Source organism: Neophocaena asiaeorientalis, unplaced genomic scaffold, assembly GCF_003031525.2.
Source record: "Neophocaena asiaeorientalis asiaeorientalis breed wild unplaced genomic scaffold, Neophocaena_asiaeorientalis_V1.1 scaffold173, whole genome shotgun sequence".
Classification (NCBI taxonomy): Eukaryota; Metazoa; Chordata; class Mammalia; order Artiodactyla; family Phocoenidae; genus Neophocaena; species Neophocaena asiaeorientalis.
In genome coordinates this window covers 358,185-381,957 of record NW_020174289.1, presented here as the reverse complement: position 1 = coordinate 381,957, position 23,773 = coordinate 358,185, and the positions used below count along the sequence as shown (strand labels likewise).

General features: G+C 37.5%; 2 protein-coding genes and 1 pseudogene across 4 annotated transcripts; 1 reads left to right on the top strand and 2 right to left on the bottom strand.

Moving 5' to 3' along the window:
• Window positions 1-1,178: 1,178 nt before the first annotated feature.
• On the top strand, window positions 1,179-21,304 carry ABRAXAS1 (abraxas 1, BRCA1 A complex subunit). Of its 3 annotated transcripts, XM_024755888.1 has the most exons (9): window positions 1,185-1,270; window positions 5,511-5,547; window positions 9,227-9,293; window positions 11,238-11,431; window positions 12,193-12,312; window positions 13,291-13,375; window positions 15,979-16,093; window positions 16,468-17,001; window positions 21,285-21,304. In XM_024755888.1, exons 1-8 carry the CDS (start codon window positions 1,240-1,242, stop codon window positions 16,902-16,904), a joined length of 1,086 nt encoding a protein of 361 aa, XP_024611656.1. In that variant the 5' UTR covers window positions 1,185-1,239; the 3' UTR covers window positions 16,905-17,001; window positions 21,285-21,304. The 3 variants fall into 3 exon arrangements, with proteins under 3 accessions (XP_024611658.1, XP_024611656.1, XP_024611657.1); XM_024755890.1 differs by lacking the exons at window positions 9,227-9,293; window positions 21,285-21,304 and having other exon boundaries at window positions 1,179-1,270; window positions 16,468-18,637; XM_024755889.1 differs by lacking the exons at window positions 12,193-12,312; window positions 21,285-21,304 and having other exon boundaries at window positions 16,468-18,637.
• Window positions 4,085-5,001, bottom strand: LOC112406873 (E3 ubiquitin-protein ligase RNF138 pseudogene; annotated as a pseudogene).
• Window positions 18,777-23,768, bottom strand: MRPS18C (mitochondrial ribosomal protein S18C). The gene is made up of 6 exons (XM_024755891.1): window positions 23,478-23,768; window positions 22,665-22,717; window positions 20,687-20,770; window positions 19,581-19,638; window positions 18,982-19,041; window positions 18,777-18,897 (listed from the first exon to the last, which is right to left on the bottom strand). The coding sequence occupies exons 1-6, from the start codon at window positions 23,575-23,577 to the stop codon at window positions 18,821-18,823; spliced, it is 432 nt and encodes a 143-aa protein (XP_024611659.1). The 5' UTR covers window positions 23,578-23,768; the 3' UTR covers window positions 18,777-18,820.
• Window positions 23,769-23,773: the final 5 nt, after the last annotated feature.

Sequence of the window (23,773 nt, the reverse complement as noted above, 5' to 3'; positions counted from 1 at the left end):
TAAATTTTGTGCCCTTCACTTTATAATAAAGGCTTATCTTATCCAAAATAGTTTTTTGGCATAGTCCTAATAAGGCTGGAATTGCTATCTTTCATGTATGCAATTTTAAATACGCTTGTAGATTAACACGTAGCAAAGAGCAAATATATGATGATTTAAAATGTGTGTCTGTAGAAATTACTGTGGAATACCTTAGTGTAAACATAACCAGAGTGGGACTGTAAGTCCTCTGTAGCTTAAAGGATTAGCACTTGCAAAGTACCATAGTGTTAGAGAGGACTCTGTTCCTTAGATCTTTTTCCTAAAGTCCTTAAAAGGTGGTTTGATGGAGAGCTGTACTTGCATTGTCTCTTTTCCAAGGGTTTGTATAGAACGCTAGAGGGTAGAGTTCCGTATTGTTCCCCTTTGATTCCAGCAAAGACTCACATTGTGGAAACATTACTTTTGTGTTTTTCTTTTAATGAAAAAAAAACAGTTTTTAAAGCATTTTTAACTAAAGAAGTTATAAAGACGGTAAAAAATTCATTGTCAAGCTCATTGGGTTTCTAAATGTGCCAAGAGAAATAAGTGAACTCTCTGAAACTCAAAGAGATCACTGCTATGGTGGCAAAATGCCTGCATTTTAAAAAGAACCAGGGCTCACAGCTCCTCTTTTATACAGCAGACTCTAATATTGAATTACAGGTCTTTGATATTGTGCACATACTTAATCTAAAAGCCCATCCTGTGTCATTTCATAGCTCAGAAGCCTCCACTGACTCCCAGAAGCATGTGCCGTTAATCCAGACTCCTTGGCCAGTCATTCAGGATGGTCCATTATTGGTGCTGTTCATAGCAACCTAAGATTTCGTTACAGATGGGAGGCTTCTATTCTCAGGCTAACTGCTCTACTCCTTGTTCCTTGAACATTGTGTTCTCATTTCTGCCTTTAAGCCTTTTATACTTCCAAGGGTGCTAAAGTCACAGTGGTATTTACAATCTCTTCTACTCGTGTTTTTTAACCTGGTTATGTTGCCCAGGTAAACTGGAATGCACCTAGTCTTTCTTTTGTGTGTGCTCCAGCTGGTAACACACGCTTGTACGTGTTGTAAAATTCTTGGGAAATACTGGTTAGTTAAGTGACTGAACTTGGAAATTCTATCAGTGTATTCCATATACTGCTTATTTTTATCCTTTTAGGAAGGTTTTCTCCTTGGGGAAGTGAAAGGTGAAGCGAAGAACAGCATAACTGATTCTCAAATGGATGATTTTGAAGTTATTTATACAATTGGTGAGTCACTTATTTCTGTGTCTTCTATTTTGATAGTTTATGCTGAAAGGGGTCAGTATAAGTTACTTTTTAAATTATTAAGAAATAGATATCAGGACTTCCCTGGGTCCAGTGTTAAGACTCTGCGCTTCCACTGCAGGGGGTGTGGGTTCCATCCCTGGTCAGGGAACTAAGGATCCCACGTGCCGCGTGGTGCGGCCAAAAACTAAAACAACCAAAGAAACAAAAACACCAGAAATAGGTATGAATTTTTAAAATCAAATTTTTAATTTTATTTATTTTTGGCTGCATTGGGTCTTCGTGACTGCGTGTGGGCTTTCTCTAGTTGCAGCCAGCAGGGGCTACTCTTCGTTGGTGTGCATGGCCCTCTCATTGCGGTGGCTTCTCTTGTTGTGGAGCACGGGCTCTAGGCGCGCCGGCTTCAGTAGCTGTGGCACGTGGGCTTAGTTGCTCTGCGGCATGTGGGATCTTCCCAGACCAGGGCTCAAACCCATGTCCCCTGCATTGGCAGACGGATTCTTAACCATTGCGCCACAAGGGAAGTCCCAGAAATCAAATTTTAAAAGGAATATATTGCACTCATTTCTCAGTTAAAGCTATGGCTATGCCCTAGTCTAAAGCAAGAAACAATATGAGACATAGGAAGCAGATTAAGATTACTGTGGGGAAAGAAGGATGAAATAGCTCCTGTGTATATGTGAGTGGCAGAAAGGTGATCCAGCAAAAGAAAGAACCAATAAGCAAGACCAAGAAAAAAGATAAAACAGGTTCAACAGAAATGTAAAATGCTGCAGAAAAGTTGGAAGATGAGAACTGAAAAAACTCAGTGATTAAATAATTGGAAACCTTACATAATTTCAGAAGTGTAATGGGGAAAAAGCCAGACTGCAGAGGGTTTGAGAAGTGGGTGGTGAAGCAACTGCAGCTGGTGGCAGCTGTTCTTTCAGAAAAAAAGGGAAACGGAGCTTTAAAATACATAGGGAGTTTTCTGATTCTCTAACATATGCATTTTTTTCTAAGCATATATATATATATTTTTTAAAACAAAATTGGTGGTATACTTTATAAAAAATTTGGTGTCATGATCATTTTCTCATAGTAAATAATCCTCTAAATATTATTTCTTATAACTGCATTCTATTCTCTATGGTCTTACTCTTATGACTGTATGTGATTTTAGTTGTCCTTTAAATAAATAAATTATAATCAGAGTTTCCAGTTTTTCATTATCATAAATTATACTACAGGGAACATTTTGGTACATAAATATTCTACACCTATTATAGGTAGATTTCTGGAAATGGTGTTACAGTGTCAAAGGGTGTGAACATTTTTAAGGTTCTTGATCTGTATTAGCAAATTGCTTTCCAGAAAGATTATATCAGTTTATACTCATACTGTACTTTTTGTTTGCTACTTTAAAAAGGTAAAAATTGAAGTATATATGTAAATTTAGTACATATGTATAAAGTAAACATATAAATTTAAACTCACTCATTAAAGTCACCTCTGTGGCAATGACTTGGTTTCATGAGTATTTTTTCACTCATTAATACTACACATAATACACACATATAAATGTATGTGTATTTTTATATTCATAAGTGGGATCATACTATATACATGGATAAATATCTCCAAGATATCATTAGTGCAGAGTAGTATGAATGTGTATAGTTTGTCATTCTTTCTGATGTCTTCGTATTCCCGTTGTATGAATGTACCATGACGTACTTAACCAGCTATGGATGACTTTTTATTTTTTTATTAATACAAAACAATGTAACAATGCACATTTTATGGTGCATATATCTTTGTGCCTTTGAGTATATCTGAAAGCAAAATTCCTAGAGGTAGGCCATTACCTTTTGGAAGAGTCATGTCATCTTAGACTCCTCTGCAATATGTGAAAGTACCAGGGTCCCCATACCCTTATCACCATTGGGTATTATCAAATCTTTTAATCTTTGCCAACTTGATAAGTGAGGAAAAAAAATTTTAATTTGCATTTCTTTTTTTTTGAAGTATAGTTGATTTACAGTATTATATTAGTTTCAAGTATACAGCATAGTGATTCAATATCTTTATGGATTATACTTCATTTAAAGTTATAAAATATTGACTATATTCCCTGTGCTGTACAATATATCCTTGTAGCTTATTTACTTTATGTATAGTAGTTTGTACCTTTTAATCCCCTGCCCCATCTTGCCCCTCCCCCTTTCTAATTTGCATTTTTTAATTACAAATGAGGTTATGTGTTTGACTTTTGGGGAGAACTTTTTATTTGAAAAGAACAAGCCTGTTCCATGCTTTGACTATATTTCTGCTAGGCTATTTTGCTTTTTCTTATTGATTTGTAATGCTATATCATAACTTAAGGAAATCGGCCTTTTGTCATGTGTTACACATGTTTATATTGTTTATAATTTTATTTTCTTAATGTTTTTCTTTCTGTTCACACGAGCTTAAAAAGCAAGCCCTTAGGAAGTCTTTTTTCCCTAATTGTAATTGGTGTGCTGCCCAAAGTATCTGACATATTTTAGGAGTTTAAATAAGCAACCATTTATCGAGCAACTCCACTGTGCTAGGAGCAGTGCTAAGCTTCAAGGTATCTGGCAAGTGCTGTAGTTGCACTCAAGTATTTGCTTAAATTATTTTAAAATGTTGGATTACTTTAAAACAGGTGGCAAGATCTACAAATTACTACATTGCTTTGGTTAATGAGATTTTCATCATTTTATTATACTGTGCCTTATCTACACCAGATTATGTTTGGCTGGTTATCAGTTACAGACTGTTTCTGTTCAAAGGGATTTATCTGAGGGTAACATATGTTTGCTGGAAGGAAAATATCTGAAGAGGATGATAACTTTTCCATTTTTTGTAATAGCCTGAATTACTTTTATAGTAGTATATATATATATAATAGTATAATGTCAGTAACTTTATATACATATCAAGTTATTGAAATGGTGACTTCATGTAGTTTTCTCCTTAAAGATAGCCTTTGCATGTACAAAGATGCAAAGATGTCTGCATTCTTCAGATGTTTACTTGAAAAGATTCTTCAACAGCAGTTTGATATTGGGTTTCCTCACCTAGATGAAGATTCACAGATTCTCCATAATTAAACTGATGTCTTTGATTTAGGTGACAAATGAAATTGCTAGTACTCTGGGTAGGATCTCCCCAAGGAATAGAACATCATAGTCACAGGAATTATCTGAAATAGATGATTACTGCTAGAGTGATCCTGTAAATGGTATCTGACAAAATTTGATTGTTGACACAGGGACACATAAAGATGGGCTGCCTAGAAGAATATGTATTGTCTTGATGACTTTCTGTGTGAATGTCTCACTCCTTTCACTGTTCCCTACTGAATCTTTTTTTTTTTTTTTCTTTTGCGATACGCGGGCCTCTCACTGTTGTGGCCTCTCCCGTTGCAGAGCACAGGCTCCGGACGTGCAGGCTCAGCGGCCATGGCTCATGGGCCCAGCCGCTCCACGGCATGTGGGATCTTCCCAGACTGGGGCATGAACCCGCGTCCCCTGCATCGGCAGGTGGACTCTCAACCACTGTGCCACCAGGGAAGCCGTCCCTACTGAATCTTGAGGGATCTGAAAGTTTGGGATGATAGAGGAAACATTATATTCATCTTGATACTTTCATGATTTGTAATGATGTCTTGTGATAGAATTTAATCTGTTTGCACAGCACCTGCAGCAACCAGAAGTTAGATGTATTTAGATGTATTATTTCTATTGACAGGAGAATAAAACTCACCTCTTCAGAGATGTTGGACTTCTTTTCTTTAGTCTACAATTAACATTGACATATCCTTTATGAAAGAACCAGTTGGAATAACAAAAGAATTCCTTTAGCAGCTGTTTTTTATCAGTTGGGTATAATTACAGCATCACAATTTCAGAACTCAATGACTATAGCAAGTGTGACTTAATCTTTTGTGTGGCCATTACTAAACCTATTTAGAAGGAGTATAGCATTCTATCAGTAGTTATGAGTGAGGTTCTGGGTTTGAATTTTGCCTCCACCAACTTAAGCTCTCTGCCTGTTACCTCATCTTTAAAGTGGAAGGAGTGATAACATCTGTCTCATAGGTTTGTTGTGAGGAATAAACGAGATAATGGTAAAGTACATCCTGGCATGAAGTGCTCAATATATGTTATTCAAATGATACTTAATGTAATCATAACTAAAAATTCTTTTTTTCCAGACATTCAGAAGTACGTTTCATGCTATCAGCTTTTTAGGTGAGTAGTAAGAGCAAGTAAATGATCCATTGTGAAAATTATTCTCTGCAAGTGAATTTTTGAAACTAACAAAGTATCTTAGTTATACCTGGTGGTACAGATTAAAATGTAAAGACTCTTTTTAAGTACCTGAAATTCACCTGTTCATTTCAACCCTAATAGTTCTTTCTCTGTATTTATCTGCTTCCTTTAGCTGGTCTTCACTGCCTCTCCCAGGTACCAGTTTACCCTGAGGATTGCTTTTCCTTCTCCCACCCAGTCACTTCATCGCATATTATAAACTCAGCAACACGTTCTCATACATTAACAGCAGCCCTTTTTTCTTTTTATTCCAGTTTATTTTATCATCTGTTTCTTCACTTATATTTTTTAATGTTATCTTTTGTCTATTAATTGGTTAGGTTCTTTATCTAACCCGCTTCCTATTACTTTTCCAGGGTGGAAACTTGTACTCATAGTCCTACAGATAGTAGTAGTACTCTTAGCCCTGATAGGCTATGATATTGTTAAAAACTTTTGAGGTATTTACATAGAAAAGTATATAAATCAATGATGTTTCATAAAGCAAACAACTGTAACCATAAACAACATGGTGTAGTTTTGGTGAAATAGCTTTATGATTTATATAAACCATACATGAAAAATCAGCATTACTGTCTTACAGTCACACTGTGTGTACCATTTCTAAGGTTGTGTAAGAGTTGCCATGAAACATAGTGTTAAGGTGAGAAACACCATTGGTAGGTGTGACAGAAGGCTTAGTGTGGTCTTAAACTGCTGTACCAGAAAGGGGCACAGCTCCTATATTGCCTAATAGACAATGCATATAAAAAATATCTTTTGAATGAGGGACTCTTGGTGGAGACTCATAAATAGTACTTTCTTGAGGGACTCTGGGCCAGCAATGGATTAAGGAGGGAAAGTAAAAAATACAAAAGTGATTCAATACCTTCTGGCAACTACCTTAAATAATTAGACCAACTTAATATGAGTCTTAGAGCCAAGGAAGCCATCTGATCCAGTGATGAGAAACCCATACCTAGGCCTTTTATTTATTTATTTATTTATTTATTTATTTATTTATTGGCTGCATTGGGTCTTCGTTGCTGCACATGGGCTTTCTCTAGTTGCGGTGAGTGGGGGCTACTCTTCATTGTAGTGCATGAGCTTCTCACTGCGGCAGCTTCTCTTGTTGCAGAGCACGGGCTCTAGGCACATGGGCTTCAGTAGTTGTGGCAGATGGGCTCAGTAGTTGTGGTGAGCGGCCTCTAGGGCGCACAGGCTCAGTAGTTGTGGCACGCAGGCTTCAGCAGTTGTGGCTCGCAGGCTCTAGAGCACAGGCTCAGTAGTGTGGCGCACGGGCTTAGTTGCTCTGCGGCATGTGGGATCTTCCCGAACCAGGGATCGAACCTGTGTCCCCTGCACTGGCAGGTGGATTCTTAACTACTGCACTGCTGAGGGAAGTCCCTCACCCTTTTAGCTTTACAAAATTAGGGGATGGGGGGAAGAACTGGTTAGTGGTAGGGCAAAATTAGAAGAATCCGGATTTCTTGAGCTCTAATCCAACAGCATACTATGCTGTTTCTTTCTTGTTTTAAATCAGGGGTCCCCAACCCCTGGGCCCTGGACTGGTACCGGTGCACGGTGGGTGAGTGAACAGAGCTTGATCTGCCGCTCCCCATCGCTCGCATTACCACCTGAACCATCACCCCCCACCCCCATCCATGGAAAAACCATCTTCCACGAAACCCGTCCCTGGTGCCAAAAAGGTTGGGGGCAACTCTTTTAAATGATGTAGATGGAACATGTTAAAAACAAAGTCTTCTGATACCATACTTCATGGAATCCAAGCTGGATAAGCTTTAATAACCAGTTTTATGTTTCTGATACAGAGGGTGGCAGAGTACAGCCCCATGGCCTGTTTTTATATGGACCTCTATGAATAGTTAATATATTTTTTAAGAGTTAAAAAAAAAAAAGAACAATGGAGGAATGTGTAACAGAGACTGTCCAGCAAAGCCTAAGATATTTACTATCTGGTCCTTTATAGAAAAAGTTTGTCAATCCTGCTCTGATACATTGGTTGCAAAGTTTGCCACTGAAATACACCGTTTCCCTTATCTCAGAAATCTAGGGGGAATTTGGAAAACAGCCCATTGAAGCCTAAAACTTAAAGTCACTTTAAAAAAATTGCACAGTTTAACATGAATTCTACTGTACAGTATATCTATTTCTACAAAAATTCCCAGAAGCTTCACATAAAAATCAGTGCTTGCACAGAAGACGTACACTTTTATCCTGTTGTTTTATATACCCTGGTGTATTGCATTATGTCCCAGTTTGAGGAGCTCAGGAGTGGACCATCCTAGAGAAACACAGGAATAAACTCTTGTATTTAGATTTTTCATGTTGGAATAAATAGGTAAGATGGAAGGATCTGTTTGATGAGCTGAATTATCCCCCTTTGGTAGGTGGAACACTTTGTAAGTTAAAAAGAAAAAATATATTGCCTATCAGGATATGTTTTTTCCAGTTTTATGTAACTAAATTTTTTCAGTGTGTAGATTAGAATTACCAGTAAAAACCTATTATAATGAATAGTATTTGTCAAAGATTTTGCATAATAGATATTACATCATAGAAAAGAATATTGTTGATCTTGATGAATGTTAAAAAGAGGAGAATATTATTTGTAATCCCTGGAGGGGAAAGAAAGCTGAAAGTAAATGCTTTAGAATCTTTTAGAATTATTTTTCAATTCTCCCTAAATCTTTGACATTCCAACTACAGAACAGAAGTCACTAAACTAAACCAATACCTATCCTCCACCCCCCCAGCCCCCCAAAACAAAAAAACCCCAACTCCTAAAGCATTTCTCTTAATTTAAAAATAGCTTTTGGAGGGCTTTCCTGGTGGCGCAGTGGTTGAGAATCCGCCTGCCAATGCAGAGGACGCGGGTTCAAGCCCTGGTCCGGGAAGATCCCACATGCCGTGGAGCAGCTAAGCCCACGAGCCACAACTACTGAGCCCACATGCCACAACTACTGAAGCCCACACGCCTAGAGCCCATGCTCCACAACAAGAGAAGCCACCGCAATGAGAAGCCTGCGCACTGCAACGAAGAGTAGCCCCCACTTGCCGCAACTAGAGAAGGACCGCGTGCAGCAATGAAGACTCAACGCAGCCAGAAACAATAAATAAAATCATAGAATAAATTTATAAAAGAAAAGGATAGCTTTTGGAATTAGCAATGAGTAAACTGTCTTTATGGTATTGTGCTGCTTCATTACTCACATTACATTCTTTTGTATGTATCATTATTGTAAAAAAAGTTTTAATGAATAAATTGTGAACTAGCTATGTGAACTTAACAAATACCTGTATTTAATGGAGAGTTTGTTTTGTTTTAGGTTAAAAAAAAATGTTACGCAAACTTATCCTTTAAAGTTCCTCCACTCCTTTTCCTTTTTCATTGCTTATGGACCGCATATTTCTAGCACTTTAAGTCTGTTAATTTGAGAACTTTCTCTCCTATTTAATTTAGAACTTCATCTAACAGGCAATAAGTATATGGATTTTGGTTGGGTAGTTAGGCTAGGAGTAACTACAATTAAAAGTGCTAATAAAATCATTCATATTTTTAGCTTATTTGAAATGCCTTTAATTTTGGCTTTTACAGCTTTTATAATTCTTCTGGTGAAGTAAATGAGCGAGCACTGAAGAAAATATTATCAAGTGTCAAAAAGGTATTCCCTGATTTACCTTTCTTTTTTTCGTATTATATGTATTATTTTCAGCTCGTAAAAACATGTAATACTTTGACAGAACTTTAAAGCAGCATTTGTCTTCACAATGTCCTATGTAAAGCAGGTGAGGAAAGGCTTGTTCTTTCCAGAAACTCAAAGGGGTTTCCCTGAAAGCAAAGCTAGTCATTAAAAATCTTCATCTTGTTCTCATCCTCTTGACTACTCTGATTTACATTGATCTCACGTACTCTAGGACTTAATCCATTGCTGTTCTTTTACTTAGCTACAAGTTACTATTTTTCCTAGTGCAGGGATGATTTCCTATACAGCACCTAATTTGGATCCTCTGTAGCCCACTTGGTGTTCAGTTAAAACTTGCTGAATGATCAAAATAGTTTTTTTTTTCCAAATACATTTTTTCTTGGTACTTTTTTCCTCTTAAAACGTTTTGAGGGACTTCCCTGGTGGCGCAGTGGTTAAGAATCTGCCTGCCAATGCAGGGGACACAGGTTTGAGCCCTGGCCCGGGAAGATCCCACATGCCACAGGGCAACTAAGCCCATGCGCCACAACTACTGAGCCTGCGCTGTAGAGCCCGTGAGCCACAACTACTGAGCCCGTGTGCTGCAACTACGGAAGCCCGCGTGCCTAGAGCCCGTGCTCCGCAGCAAGAGAAGCCACTGCAATGAGAAGCCCGCGCACCCTAACGAAGAGTAGCCCCCGCTTGCCGCAACTAGAGAAAGCCCATGTGCAGCAGCAAAAACCCAATGCAGCCAAAGATAAATAAAAAATACTAACAACACATTTGTTTAGTGTGTTATAGTTTACAAAACCCTTTAATATGATCTTAATCTTGGAACCAGCTCTGTAGGGTAGGTGATAACATTCCCATATAAATTTCAATTAAAAGCTATTGGGTTCAATTTACTTACTTAGCAAACCAAGTATCCATACAGGAAGTTAACTAGTTTTCATTGGTGTTTTCTTCATTTAAATTTTGACTAAGGGTTAAAAATGTTAAGACAGTAAATGCCATTAAGAGAAACTAGAGGAAGTTAAGAATTTACTTTCTTTAATCTGTATTGAATAAAATTGTAGCCTGGTAAGTAAATGGAAAGTAATTTAACTGCAAGTCAGTTTGCATGCTTTATAAAAGGTAAAGTGTATTCTTAAGTGTACGTTTTGTTTAATATAGGCCCCTAATCTTGGTAAATATTAAGAAAGCCAATTTTTTTTAATTTTTAAAAAAATTTTATTTATTTATTTTTGGCTGCTTGGGTCTTCATCGCTGCGTGGGGGCTTTCTCTAGTTGAGGCGAGCGGAGGCTACTCTTCATTGCAGTGCGCAGGCTTCTCATTGCGGTGGCTTCTCTTGTTGAGGAGCGTGGGCTGTAGGTGCGTAGGCTTAGTGTTTGTGGCACGTGGGCTCACTAGTTTTGGCTTGCGGGCTCTAGAGCACAGGCTCAGTAGTTGTGGCACACGGGCTTAGCTGCTCTGCGGCATGTGGGATCTTCCCGGACCAGGGCTCGAACCCGTCCCCTGCATTGGCAGGCAGATTCCCAACTACTGCACCACCAGGGAAGTCCCAAGAAAGCCATTTTTTTTTAAAGTTTATTTATTTATTTTATTATTTTTTTTTTTTTGCGGTACACGGGCCTCTCACTGTTGTGGCCTCTCCCATTGCGGAGCACAGGCTCTGGACGTGCAGGCTCAGCGGCCATGGCTCATGGGCCCAGCTGCTCTGCGGCATGTGGGATCTTCCCGGACCAGGGCACGAACCCGTATCCCCTGCTTTGCAGGCAGACTCTCAACCACTGTGCCACCAGGGAAGCCCAAGAAAGTCATTTTTAAGGTTGCCAGTTTTACTGCTTGATTATGACAGTAAGATACATAATAACTGTAACCATTAAAGTATTCGCCTGATGTCTTTCTATATTTTCTTTCAGGATGTGGTTGGTTGGTATAAATTCCGACGTCATTCAGACCAGATCATGACATTCAGAGAGAGACTGCTTCACAGAAACTTACAGCAGCATCTTTCAAGCCAGGAACTTGTTTTTCTGTTATTAACACCGAGTATAATAACAGAAAGCTGCTCTACTCATCGGCTGGAGCATGCCTTATATAAACCTCAGAAAGGGTAAATGTTGGCCAGTCACTGGCTGTTTTCAGCTAACAGAAAAATGTACTCAATATTTTTATTGTACTTTTTATGGCTTACCAACTATTTTCGTATATTGTTGCATTAGATTGTCACAATAACCCTTTTTAGCCTTTCTTACCATCGGTTCTTTATATGGGAGAATGAATGTCAGATAAGGAAATTAGAAGCCCAGTATGGAATGATGACTTGTGTTTCTGGCACTGAGGATTTGCTCTTATTTACCATAAGGTGGAAAAAATATGCATGCTTTAGGTATTGGTTGCTAAGGAATATAATGTAGAACTGAAGCCTGCATACCTGAGCAGCTTTTCTCTAACCTCTGCCAGGAAGCAGGGTGGTTCTTGAGGATCCACCAAAATGAGTTAATAGGACTCCCCGCAGGTTATATAGACAACATTTTCATGGAGTATGAGAATGAAGTTAAATGAGTACCAAGGAAGAGTAGTTTTATCATTCACGAAAGACAGGATGAATCGCAACAATACTGCCTTTATTTTTACATGTGGTGATCAGTTAAAATAACCATTAAAGTATTTTTTCAGTTATCTTACACTATGCACATTTCACAGTTTTTAAAAGCTATTTGCCTCAAGTCAGTAAATTCTGTCATGGATAAGTAGTAAGGAATGGGGTTTTGTTTTTTAATCTTGTAGAAGAAAGGTAGTCTATATACTAATAAGTAGATGCTAATCTTTCACTTTATTTTAAATTTATTTTTAAAAATTTTATTTCTTCAGGCTTTTTCATAGGATACCTTTAGTGGTGGCCAATTTGGGCATGTCTGAACAACTGGGTTATAAAACTGTATCTGATTCCTGTATGTCCACTGGTTTTAGTCGAGCAGTAAAAACACACAGGTGAGATTCCTCAACTGCTTCCCCACTAAACTTAACTCCTGTTCATTTTTTGAAGTTAATTTTTTTTATTACACAAGAATAAAAATGAAAGGAAAACTGACTAATGACATTACTCAAGTAAACCAGACTTTTAATTTCTCAGTATTCTAGCACCTGTCCATTTATAAAATACAAAAGAGAGGGGGCATTGTTGTGTAGCCTACATATTTTAACATATTTATTCTAAGAATAAGGAGCTAGCCTCAAAATAATAATTTTCTAAGGCAGCAGTTCAGATTAAAGGCAAGAAATTCGATTGGATATGAAATAAAGACAAAAAAATGAGGCTTTAGCCAAGACTTACTCACACTGTAGACTGCTGAGCTATAACTTTTTTGTGGGCAATAAGGGAATAATTAATGTCAGAAATAACAACACTGGTACTACAGGATACTTACTAAGTGTAAACTTTATGAGAATAATGGACTAGATTTCATTTATTTTTGTGTTCCCACAATGCTTAACAGTGTCTTATAGAAATTGAATACCACATTTCATTGATACTAAGACACAGTTTTACATTTATCTCAAATTGGGATTTTTACAAAACATGCCTTAGAATTGTTTTTCTTTTTTCTTCGTGGTATATAAAATAATGTTGCCTCTTTCAATCAATGATGACTTAAACTCAGTAAAATAATTGACTGATCCTATTGCCAAGAAAGAACCACCCCGCCTTCAGTCTTTATCTGTTTTCACTGAACCTCTTTTCTGAGTCCTGGAAATAGTACTTAGGAGGCTAAAAAGTTTGCTGAGGTGAAGATAGATAACTAGGTTTTCCGTGGTTTTACTTATTCTGTAAATAAGTAGGTTGACAAAATTATGGTCCCTACAAAGCCAGTAAAAAAAATCATCTATTCCTCAACTACGAATAAATTTTTCATTGCATTATTAAATGAGTTCTGTACATTTGCCTGAGGAAATGGTAATATTTTACAGCTCTAAATTTTTTAAAGAAGATGGATCTTTAAAGGAGGTACATAAGATAAATGAACTGTATGCTTCTTTACAAGAGGAATTAAAGGTAAGTTAAAAAAACATTTAAAGATCACCTATAGAGTTCATATCACATTGCTCACTGAATATATGTTTATGGATAACCTGACAGTTGATTAGACATAAATTTTTGTATTAGTTTAGCTTCAGTAACAAAGGCCTCCATCTTGGTGGGCTACGAAAACAAGTTTTGTCTCACTCACATTATATCTTGGCTGCAGCTCTGCTCCTGTTCTAAATGTCATGTTCATTCTAGGATCCAGCCCATCTGTGGGACATGCTCTTCTCATGACAAAGGGAAAAGAGCAGGAAAGCTGGTGGAAATTCACAACAGCTCTTAGAATTTATGCTCAGAGCTGGCCTGTCACTTCCACTCACATTTAATTGGCCAGAGGATGTCATGGCAATAGGCAGGGAGATATAACCCTTTTACAGGATAAAAAAGGGAGCAAATATTTGGGAACAAAAAAGTCTACAACAGTACTAAGTTCTACCTCATTGTGTCCATTCAGGTCCCTTGAGGGGAGGGAGCAGGAGTGGCAGGGAGACTTGCAATGTACGTTTGACACCTGAGGAAGGAGACAAGGAAAGGAGAATGATTGGGTAGGAAGAGCTTTAGACTGCAAGCCCTGAAAAATTTCAGCCAGGCTGATGGAGAGTCTTTGAGCAAAGGCATCCTACAGGAATAGAATTATACCAATATACTCACTGTGCTCAGTCGGTGGCTAAGAGCAACCTAGGGGAAGCATGACCTAAGCACAAGCACAGTAGTGGACCCAAAAAGATGGCACCTGGAACTGTCAGTCAACTCTGCTTCCTGCAAATGGAGATCTGAGTAGTATATTCCATGGCCACCATACTCACCAATAGAGCACACTAAGAGAAATGGGGTTAATGCATTTTACACACTGATAATATTGCACATTGTTTTTTAATATAATACAGGAATTTTAGAAAATAGGAAAACATCCAGAATCCTACCATTGTAACTTAACTCTTTGCACTTTCCAATTTTCTCCAGTTTCCCCCTAATGTATACATGCTTTTACATTGTTGACAGTGATGGGGACATAGAAATTTGTGTCATGATTTTTATTTGATGTACAATTAAACACTTTCCACATTTTAGTTCTTTTTAATAGCAGTATATTTCTTAGAGCAGTATATTAGAACTCTAATGTGAAAAGTACCAACTTGGGGACTTTCCTGGTGGCACAGTGGTTAAGAATCTGACTGCCAGTGCAGGGGACATGGGTTCGAGTCCTGGTCCAGGAAGATCCCACATGCCGCAGAGCAGATAAGCCTGTGTACCACAACTACTGAGCCTGCACTCTAGAGCCCGCGAGCCAAAACTAGTTCGCTTGCGTCACAGCTACTGAAGCCTGCGCACCTAGAGCCCGTGCTCTGCAACAAAGAGTAGCCCCTGCTCACCACAACTAGAGAAAGCCTGCACGCAGTAATGAAGACCCAACGCAGCCAAAAATAAATAAATTAACTTTAAAAAAAAGTACCAACTTGGGCTAAATTAGGGAATGTAGAGGTATGTGAGAGGAACTGTGGGCAGAAGGCCACTGAGCTCTAGGAAGGAACTGGAACCAGGAGCTTGAATGCCATCAGAACTTTAACTCCTGGGAGTTCCCTGGTGGTGGTTAGGCTTTGGCGCTTTCACTGCCATGGCCCTGGTCAGGGAACTAAGATCCCACAAGCCACACCAAGTGGCCAAAAAACAAACAAAAAAACTAACTCCCTTTGTGTCTGCCTGTTGGTTTCCTTCATAGTATTTACAGATCTTGCTGTTTATTCACCCACTGGCTGACCAAAGAGCTAACCTATAGCTTCTGCATTTAATCTCTTCTATTCAAGAGATTAGGATTTGCCAATTGGCTATTGTAATTAACTCTGTTTGGGTCAGCTAGGGTGAAAGTTGGTGAAAGGGTTACTGGTGAACTCTTAATGGCAGGATGAACAAGTTCATGAGAAGTAGGCTGGGCAGATGTTCCATGAAGTATCCACTAAAACTGGCTCTAACAACCCATTACACTATAATTGGAAATTAATTACTTTTGATTTGACACTATTCTAAGAAACATCATCTTATAAATTTTTGTTACTGATTCAAGATATATTCCCACAATGAAATCACTGAGTCAAAGGGTATTAGTACTTAAAAACTGGTGACCCATAAGGCCATTCTGCTTTTCAAAAGTAGTTTTATGGGAATTAAAATCTTCAGTAGTTTTCTTTTGTAATAGTGAAAGTCACTTTGTTATTGGCAGTTTCTTAAATGTTTGCAATAAGTATGCATCTCAAAATAGTATAGTATTTTTTGTTTTGAAGCAGTTAAATATTTTTGTTTTTTATTTCTGTGTATTATCTAGGAAATAACTTGAATGATAAAACTTTGTATAAATAGGAAGTTAATATATCTGGAAAGCATTTTGTAATCTATGAAGCACCATACAAATGCTTGTTGGTGAGTTCCTCCAGAAAATAGCAAAATAAAATAAAATTTTTATAAAGGAAAATATTTGATGTTATACACCATGAAGGATTTTATATTATTTGTGAACGTAGATTGTAGTATTACAATTTGGAACTTTATCTGTGCTCTTAAATTACTTTATTTTCCAGAGTATATGCAGTAAAGTAGAACACAGTGAGAGAGCAGTAGAGAAACTACTAAAAGATATAAACAGATTAAAACGAGAAATTAAAAAAAGAAAGCAAGCACAGATTCAAGCAACACGTAAGTAAAAAGTTCACATATCACTACTTTCTGTGCTTTGAAGAAAAATTCTCACTGGAATTATGGATGAGCTGCTTGCACTAACTGATCAATTTGTTCACTTTAGGATTAAAAATAACTTTCATTAATACTCTTAAATCCCACTGAACAGAGAACATGGTACTACTATAGATATACTACCTTGATGTTAAAAAATATAACAACTTTAATTTTCTCTGAGGATATTGTGGCATATATATTTGGGATTATCATTTCTCTTAATTTAGATAATTTGATATGATTCTTTAAAGTCTCTGACTTTACTAACAAATAGATAACCATAAAACCTTTGTAGTATAAATACTGTGTGTTGAAATATTTGTTTGTTTCTTTAGGAGAGAAGAATGTCCAGAAACACCCTCAGGAGAACATTTTTCTTTGTCAAGCTTTACAGACCTTTTTTCCCGATTGTGAATTTCTTCATTCATGTGTTATCTCCTTGAAAAATAGACATATTTCTAAAAGTAGTTGTAATACCAACCACCATCTCAATGTGGTAGACAACCTGACCCTAATGGTGGAATATACTGACATTCCTGAAGCTAGTCCAGCTGGTAGTGCGCTGCAAATGATTAAGCGTAAAGCTTCAGGTACAGATGGTGGATGGCAATTCAAGAAGTCACGGCTGTTAGAGATACAGAACCAACCATCTAAAACAGATACTGATAGTAGTAACCAAGAAAAGGCATCCACAGTGAGCAGCCCAGAAACAGATGAAGAGATTGAGAAAATGAACGGTTCTGGTGAATATCCACAGTCTCCTACCTTTTGATTCTTTTAGGCCGAAAGGAGATTTTTCATCAGATGAAGGGTAAAGCCAAACATGCCTATTGTTTTTACTATGTTCAGCTCTTTGCAATAACACATAGGTAAGTTCTAGTTCATTTATTTTATAAAGTACTTTAAATTGAGTCAGTTAAGAATTTGAGTACAGAACAAAGCCTGGTAATGCAATATGTTTGGGATCAGCAGTTGGTTAGTTAGGTGAAAAGGCCAGTTAAGTGGGACTCAAATGATACATAAATAAGGTGTCTATCAGAGATTTCACTTTAACATAAAGCAGAAGTGTACATTCATCAAACTTTTGTTGCAGGGCCAGAAACTTTTTTACGAATGTGTTGGAGTTCCTATGTAAATCAAACCCATTACTTACCCTATATAATCCCCAATTTTAGTTTCTTTAAAGAAATTTGCAAAGCAATCTAAGTACAAAATGCTACTAGGTTTTTTCATTTTCCATTCCCAATCTTATTTGTCCTAACCACACCTAATTTGACAACTATTTTTTTTTAAAAAGCTAGTTATCTTTATCAAGTCTTCTCAGAGCATTTACTTGGTTTTCACTGCAACTGAAACTTTATTTTTAATGCTCATATTCATCACTACAAAAATACAACTGATAAGGTCTGGGAACAAAATAGATGACTCTTGGTAATGTAGAACTCAACAGGTTAAGAGTCATGGGCTTCCGTGTGATTTTTAAGGAGGATGTAAAGCCCCTGTTTAATCCAGTGAGTTGGTTAAGTGGAGGTTGCTTAAGAGAGCTTTTACTGTTCGTTTTTTCTATTTATCCTTTCCATAACAGAATTTCCCATGAAGCACACACATCACATGACGCCTTCATGCTTTACTCACTGGGTGAAATGCTGAACCCACATGTTGACCACTGCTCTTCCATCACTTATTTCCTAAATGATAGAGCAAATTCATAGCTAGTATCAAAAACTATCATCTTTTATCTATGTGTTAACATGCATTAGTTACCATGGGGTGTTTATGAAGCCCACATAATACCAGGGATGATTTGTGCAAATAATGAGTTGCTGTTGGGATTGCTTTACTAGTTACATAAGAAGCACAGGGCAGGATAGGAAATGGGGTTCATTCTGAACCCTAATGTTAAAATAATTAAGTTTGATGTCCCAACGTTCAGGGTACTAAATGAAAAGGAGGAAAAGAATCCTTGTAGGACATTTTTTCTCAGTTATTCTCCATCTTTTGGCGATCAGTTTGTATCACTGGAGTAAGAGAAAATGATACAACAGATTGCCTATGGATCGGTTTATTTACAGGACACTACCAGTTCATGATAGACTAGTCCAGGAGTAAATGTTAGGTCCTGTGACAGACAGCACCACTGTTCATCCCCACATAACATCTCTACAGAGGGAAGACCCATAGTCCTAGCCAGGCATAATTATTTACGTGTTAGAAAATCTTCCTTAGCAATTTCAAATCCACACCCTATCATGTGGGATTTGTACATTATATAAGCATTCCACTTTCCCGCACCCATATCCCTACAATACTACTTACAACACAGAATCTGGGCCTAAAGTAAAATCCCAATACAAGTCATCCCTTCCATGTTTAACATCTCATTATCAGTGGTATGCTGTATGAGCTATTTGGGGGCCAGATATAAGTGAAAATCCCATAGTACCTTTTTTTAATTCATATGTATGTAAAATATAACAAGTATTAACTTTTTTTTTTTTTTTAATCCCATTGAAATACTTTTTCCTCATATAATTTCAAATTATTAAGAATTAAAAACATAATACTTTATAGTTTGATAAGATTTAGCCTATCAGTTCTCTACTCAAAGGTTATTAAATCTTACAGTTTGAGCCAGTATTAATACCACACAACTGTAAAATAAATTTATTGATGATAACTTTATAGAATTTATTCCCTGTATTTGATGTTACAAACTTTAGGGTCTTTGAGATATGCAGGATCCTTGTATGTAACTGGCATAAACCCTGTAAAGAGATAATATAAGTTCTTCACAAAAGATAATGAGCAAAATTTTGGTTAGCATAATTCAGGTTTTCAGATGCTCTTACCCATTATTTGAGCTCTCTTAATTGCTTTTGTGATTTCTTTTTGTTTCTTCCCACAAAGACCTATAAAAGAAATTGCTTTCTTATTCGTAAAAAAATGCCAGTAATCAAAATGCATAACAAATGTCTATGTCATGGAAGGATTGGAAAACCTGTAAAGAGCCAGACAGTAACTATCTTAGGCTTTGTGGGCCATACAGTCTCTATCATCATTACTCAATTCTGCTATTGTAGCTCAGACACTATGGAAACTAAGCTATTTACAAAAACAAGTGGCAGGTCCGATTTGGCCTATAGGCAACAGGCCCCTGGTTTAAATAATAGCCTGGGGATGATTATAGTATACTCCCAAACAGCAAAGCAATTTTTTTTAAGCCCAAGTTTTCTACATATTGTCAGCCTATAGGTAACTGAGTATAAGAAGACATGCAAAATAATTATCCTTTGGCCTAAGAAGAGGCTTTCTCAAACTAGCCATAGTATCTGGTGTCATAGTAATTTGTAGCACTATTTGAAAATCTGCCAGTTTCCTTAAATAACAGAAGTAGCTTTATATGTCTTACCTACATTTAAGTTGCTATAATATATAGAAAACAAAATACCTGTTATGTGTCTTCCATAAATGCATCCAGTAAATGGAGAAATAAACTGGGATAAAAGCTGTTTTGAGTTATATTTGAAAAGGAAAAAAATTTACATTAATACACTTGTTATTCAATCTTGAATGGTAAATTTAAAAAAAACCTTATGCCACACCTTCAAGTTATGTAAAGGTTTATTAATACATTTCAGACAAACTTCAAAAATATGAATAAAAACACTGAATTATGTTCATTCTATTAATAGGTTATCTTTTTAAATAACTAAAGTAATCACTAAAGTTAACATCTCTTATCCAGTGTGTCAAAAAATCTATACAACAGATTAATGAGCGTACTCTTTCAGTGGTAAAACTGTTCTCTTGACTTTTCCACAGATAACTTTTCTCAAATACTGTTGCTTTTATAACAAGGTACAAAACACTTCATCTATCATGATAGGCTATCACATAATATCAGACTACAATGAGGTCTTCAAGATGCACAGGTACATCAGGCCGTTTGCTGTTATTTAGGTTTTATTAATTTAAATTCTTTAGCACTTTCTATGTACCAGGCATCATTCTAGGCACTATGCATAATCCTAATACGTTGCATTTTAAAATTCCTTGGCTTTTCTCCCACCAAGGCAGCTATCACTTTATACTACTGTCAGTATACTTAGCTCCAGCACCATTCTCTCCCCTAAATTTGCCACTTTTAATTTGCTGAGTGCTCGACAACAGATAAAATTACATTTGAAATAGCGATATTGGTGGTGAGGTACAGAGATCAACTTCACCAGAGGAGCTTTTCCCAAACTACTGAACTCCACCAACTGAGAATCACTGCCACAGCGAGCTACTGTAAAGACATTTTGGGCAAAGAAAAAAGAGGAATGCTAAGCTGAATTAACAGTAAATGAGGGACAGCCAAGGGGCTCTTATTTGAATAAAAGAGATGCCTTGTATCAATACGTAGAAGTATAACGAGATCTGAAATTATGAAGTCGCTAAAACAGTCACCCTACACAACGCCTGTTATAAAAACTGACTTGCTTCTCTATTGTATTAATAAAGGAGCCAAAATCCCAAAATCAAGTATCATAGTGAAGTAAAACCAGATCTCACCTGTACATTCTTATAATCTACACGTTTTCCACACAAGATACATTTTTTCAGAGGCTCCTTATAAGGATTTTCCATTGGAACAGGCTAAAGGAAAAAAATATATGATAATATAGTTTGTATTAACTTTGAATCGAAAAAGCTTAAAATCTTAGGTTACCACATTTAAATCTCTCCAAGGGATTAGTTGTACCTTTCTTACTGTGAAAGAGAATACAACAGCTAGGCTTGTAAAGGAAAAATCGAGTATTTCAGAAAAAGATTCACTATTTTAAAGGTTTCAGTGTACTCAAACATACTTTGTGCAAGTGTCTTGTTTAAGTTTGGCTAAGGAGGAATTAAGTCATGGAGGAGGATTCTGGGATAAAATACAATCTTTGGAGAAAAAAGGGCTTATGGGAGGGGGGAAGAAAATTCAAATCTTCGATAAATGATTCTCTCCTCAAATGCTTTGTCCAGACTGTAGGTGACTAAAAACTCTCAGATTTAAATCAAGAAAAACTTAAGCACAACAGATACCATATGAAATTCTTAAATTATAATCCCTAAATCCATCCCCATATTTCTCTAGATGTTTTATCGCTATTTTTCTTGTAAAAAGACAATGCAGGACTTCCCTGGTGGCACAGTGGTTAAGAATCCGCCTGCCAATGCAGGGGACACAGATTCGAGCCCTGGTCCAGGAAAGATCCCACATGCCGTGGAGCAACTACCCCGTGCGCCACAACTACTGAGCCTGCGCTCTAGAGCCTGCGAGCCACAACTACTGAGCCCGTGCTCCGCAACAAGAGAAGCCACCACAATGAGAAGCCAGCACACTGCAACAAAGAGTAGACTGCGCTTGCAGCAACTACAGAAAGCCTGCGCGCAACAACAACAAAAAAAGCCAACGCAGCCAAAAATAATAAATAAATTAAGATAAAAAAAGACAAGGCTTAGCGTAATACTATCAGGTTCTTTGACTACAATTTTATGGCCCCAGACTGTTTTGTAAGTTTCTGTCAGCATTTTTCGTTTTTCTTTGTTCACTACTGCCTCTAATGCTTCTATCACAAGGCCTCCCTCCTAAAATCAGTTAAGGTGTCTCCAGTATAGATTCTTAATGTAGAAATGGCTATGGAAGTCCCTGAACCGCTGTAGTTGTATGCAAATTTTCAAATAAATGGGACTGTGTGCCTTTTTCTGGGAGAGCCCATAGCTTTCATTAGTCTTAGTGGGTTTAATGACCTAAAGAGGAGCTCTAGTAATTTCCTTTACTCTCTTGACTATGGTGTGAATTAGATGACCGAGATGGATGCTCAGAGGGACTAGAGGGGTTCTTCTGTTTTTTTCCAACCCCTCAAATGTTCTTAATCCAATTTACATTCAGCTTACCTGTAAAGACTGTGTTCCTTCTCTACACTGTGCAAAGTGCTTTATATGGTCTGATTAGTGTCAGATTATCTTTGCATGTAGCAAGAAAACCTATACTGCCCAAGCCCAATGATAGTACTTGAAACCCATAAAAATACATCTACAGTTTAGAAGAGACTGTACTTAATGTCCTGGTATAAAACTTTAATTTTGATCCCGCATTTATTAAAGCAGCCGCCACCCAGCCAAAGTGATGAATAGGAGGAAGACAGAATTGAATTTGAAATGAGGAAGAGAGCCAAGGTATATGTAAACTTTGTACAATCCCTTTGTTAGGTCTTCTGCAATTACTGCATGCACCAAAACTACCTTTTTAAATTCCCAAAGCACATATCTAGGAAGCAAAATATGGTGTTACAGAAGCCATGCTTCTTGCTAGGAATCTAGGGATTCTCTTACTTCAAAATTCACTTAAGTAACTACTCAATAAATTATAATTTTCCAACACAGACTAATGATTATCATCTTAATTGTTTTTGTCCTTCAGCTGAACTCTTCAAATAGCAAAGACATAAGAACTTGGTCGTATTTGCAAATGCTTTATTACAAGTAAGAAAAAAATTCTTACCAGGTCCTCATTGCTGGTTACCTGTTTATATTGTGAACAACTTCTCCACAGCACTGCAATTAAACAGAAACAGCAACGAACTAATTATTTTTGTTAGCTGAGCAGCAAAGGAAAGATTTTGCTTCTGTGGAGGCGAGATGAATTAAGGGACCTAACAGAAAGGAAAGGTTTTATATTCATTATACTAACAAGGTTAAATGAAGGTTAAAAGTCTTCAGATATGAGGCAGAGTTAGACTTAGGATAAATGTGCTTTCTGGGGCTTTGGGAAAAGGGCATATATATCTCCACCCATACAACCTCCCTGTTCCGGAAATTTATATTCCATTCTCTCCATGGGAAGAGACAGATTTTAATGCAAACTGAAAGGCATTGTCATACCAAAGGAAAATGAAAAGATTTTTACAGACAAGCACAAAGTAGATAAAATGCAGAAATGATAGATTCCAGGGCCCATGTCACAATTTCGCCCAGATCTGGACCCTCGGACATCTGGAATTTGCTGCTAGGTGACTGAAAATGCTCCTTCCTTACCAAGTCTACCCGAAGATCTTGGGCAAGTCCCTGCCTCTTTTTAAGAATCACCCCATCACTCTCCTCGTACGTTAAAAAAAAAAAAAGTACTGGGCTATATTTCACGCCCTCTTCAGCTTTAAAATACTAGTCATGGGCCACTACAGATTCCCAATTACCTTGGAGAAAACTGCCTAGACACCGGAGTCCTTTAGCTAACAGTGACGACTCCACCGACCTAATTAGGGCTAAGCCAAACGGCTGCAATGCTATAAAGGAACCTAGGATATGGAGACTTTACCTGCATGAGCCCCAGAATCTGTGAGGCAGACAGCAGCCGTTACGAAGCGCGTTAACGCTCTCCTTCCTAGCCCACTGCAAAGAGATACCATAGCTGCCATGATTCGTTGCTCCTCCTCTTCCTTTCCTTTTTCCAAATCGTCTGGACAAGCCACTTCCGGTATGCTTCCCCTGTTAGCCCAAGCACTCGGTTCAAAGGTTCCGAAGGCGAGCGCTGGGAATCCAAGGAAAGAGCAGGTGGGGATTTCTATGCACCTGCGCAGTACCTTCCCGTTTTCCTCGTCTCCCTCTTGCCGC

What these genes read in the sequence shown, in the direction of transcription:
- MRPS18C (XM_024755891.1), bottom strand. Translation starts at nt 23,577, where the DNA reads ATGGCAGCTATGGTATCTCTTTGCAGTGGGCTAGGAAGGAGAGCGTTA. An exon ending in TAGATTATAAGAATGTACAG is followed by an intron (nt 19,639 to 20,686) that starts GTGAGATCTGGT and finishes AACTCAAAACAG; the next exon opens with CTTTTATCCCAGTTTATTTC. An exon ending in TAAGAGAGCTCAAATAATGG is followed by an intron (nt 18,898 to 18,981) that starts GTAAGAGCATCT and finishes ATCTCTTTACAG; the next exon opens with GGTTTATGCCAGTTACATAC.
- ABRAXAS1 (XM_024755888.1), top strand. Translation starts at nt 1,240, where the DNA reads ATGGATGATTTTGAAGTTATTTATACAATTG. An exon ending in TATTATCAAGTGTCAAAAAG is followed by an intron (nt 9,294 to 11,237) that starts GTATTCCCTGAT and finishes ATTTTCTTTCAG; the next exon opens with GATGTGGTTGGTTGGTATAA. An exon ending in CTTTACAAGAGGAATTAAAG is followed by an intron (nt 13,376 to 15,978) that starts GTAAGTTAAAAA and finishes TTTATTTTCCAG; the next exon opens with AGTATATGCAGTAAAGTAGA.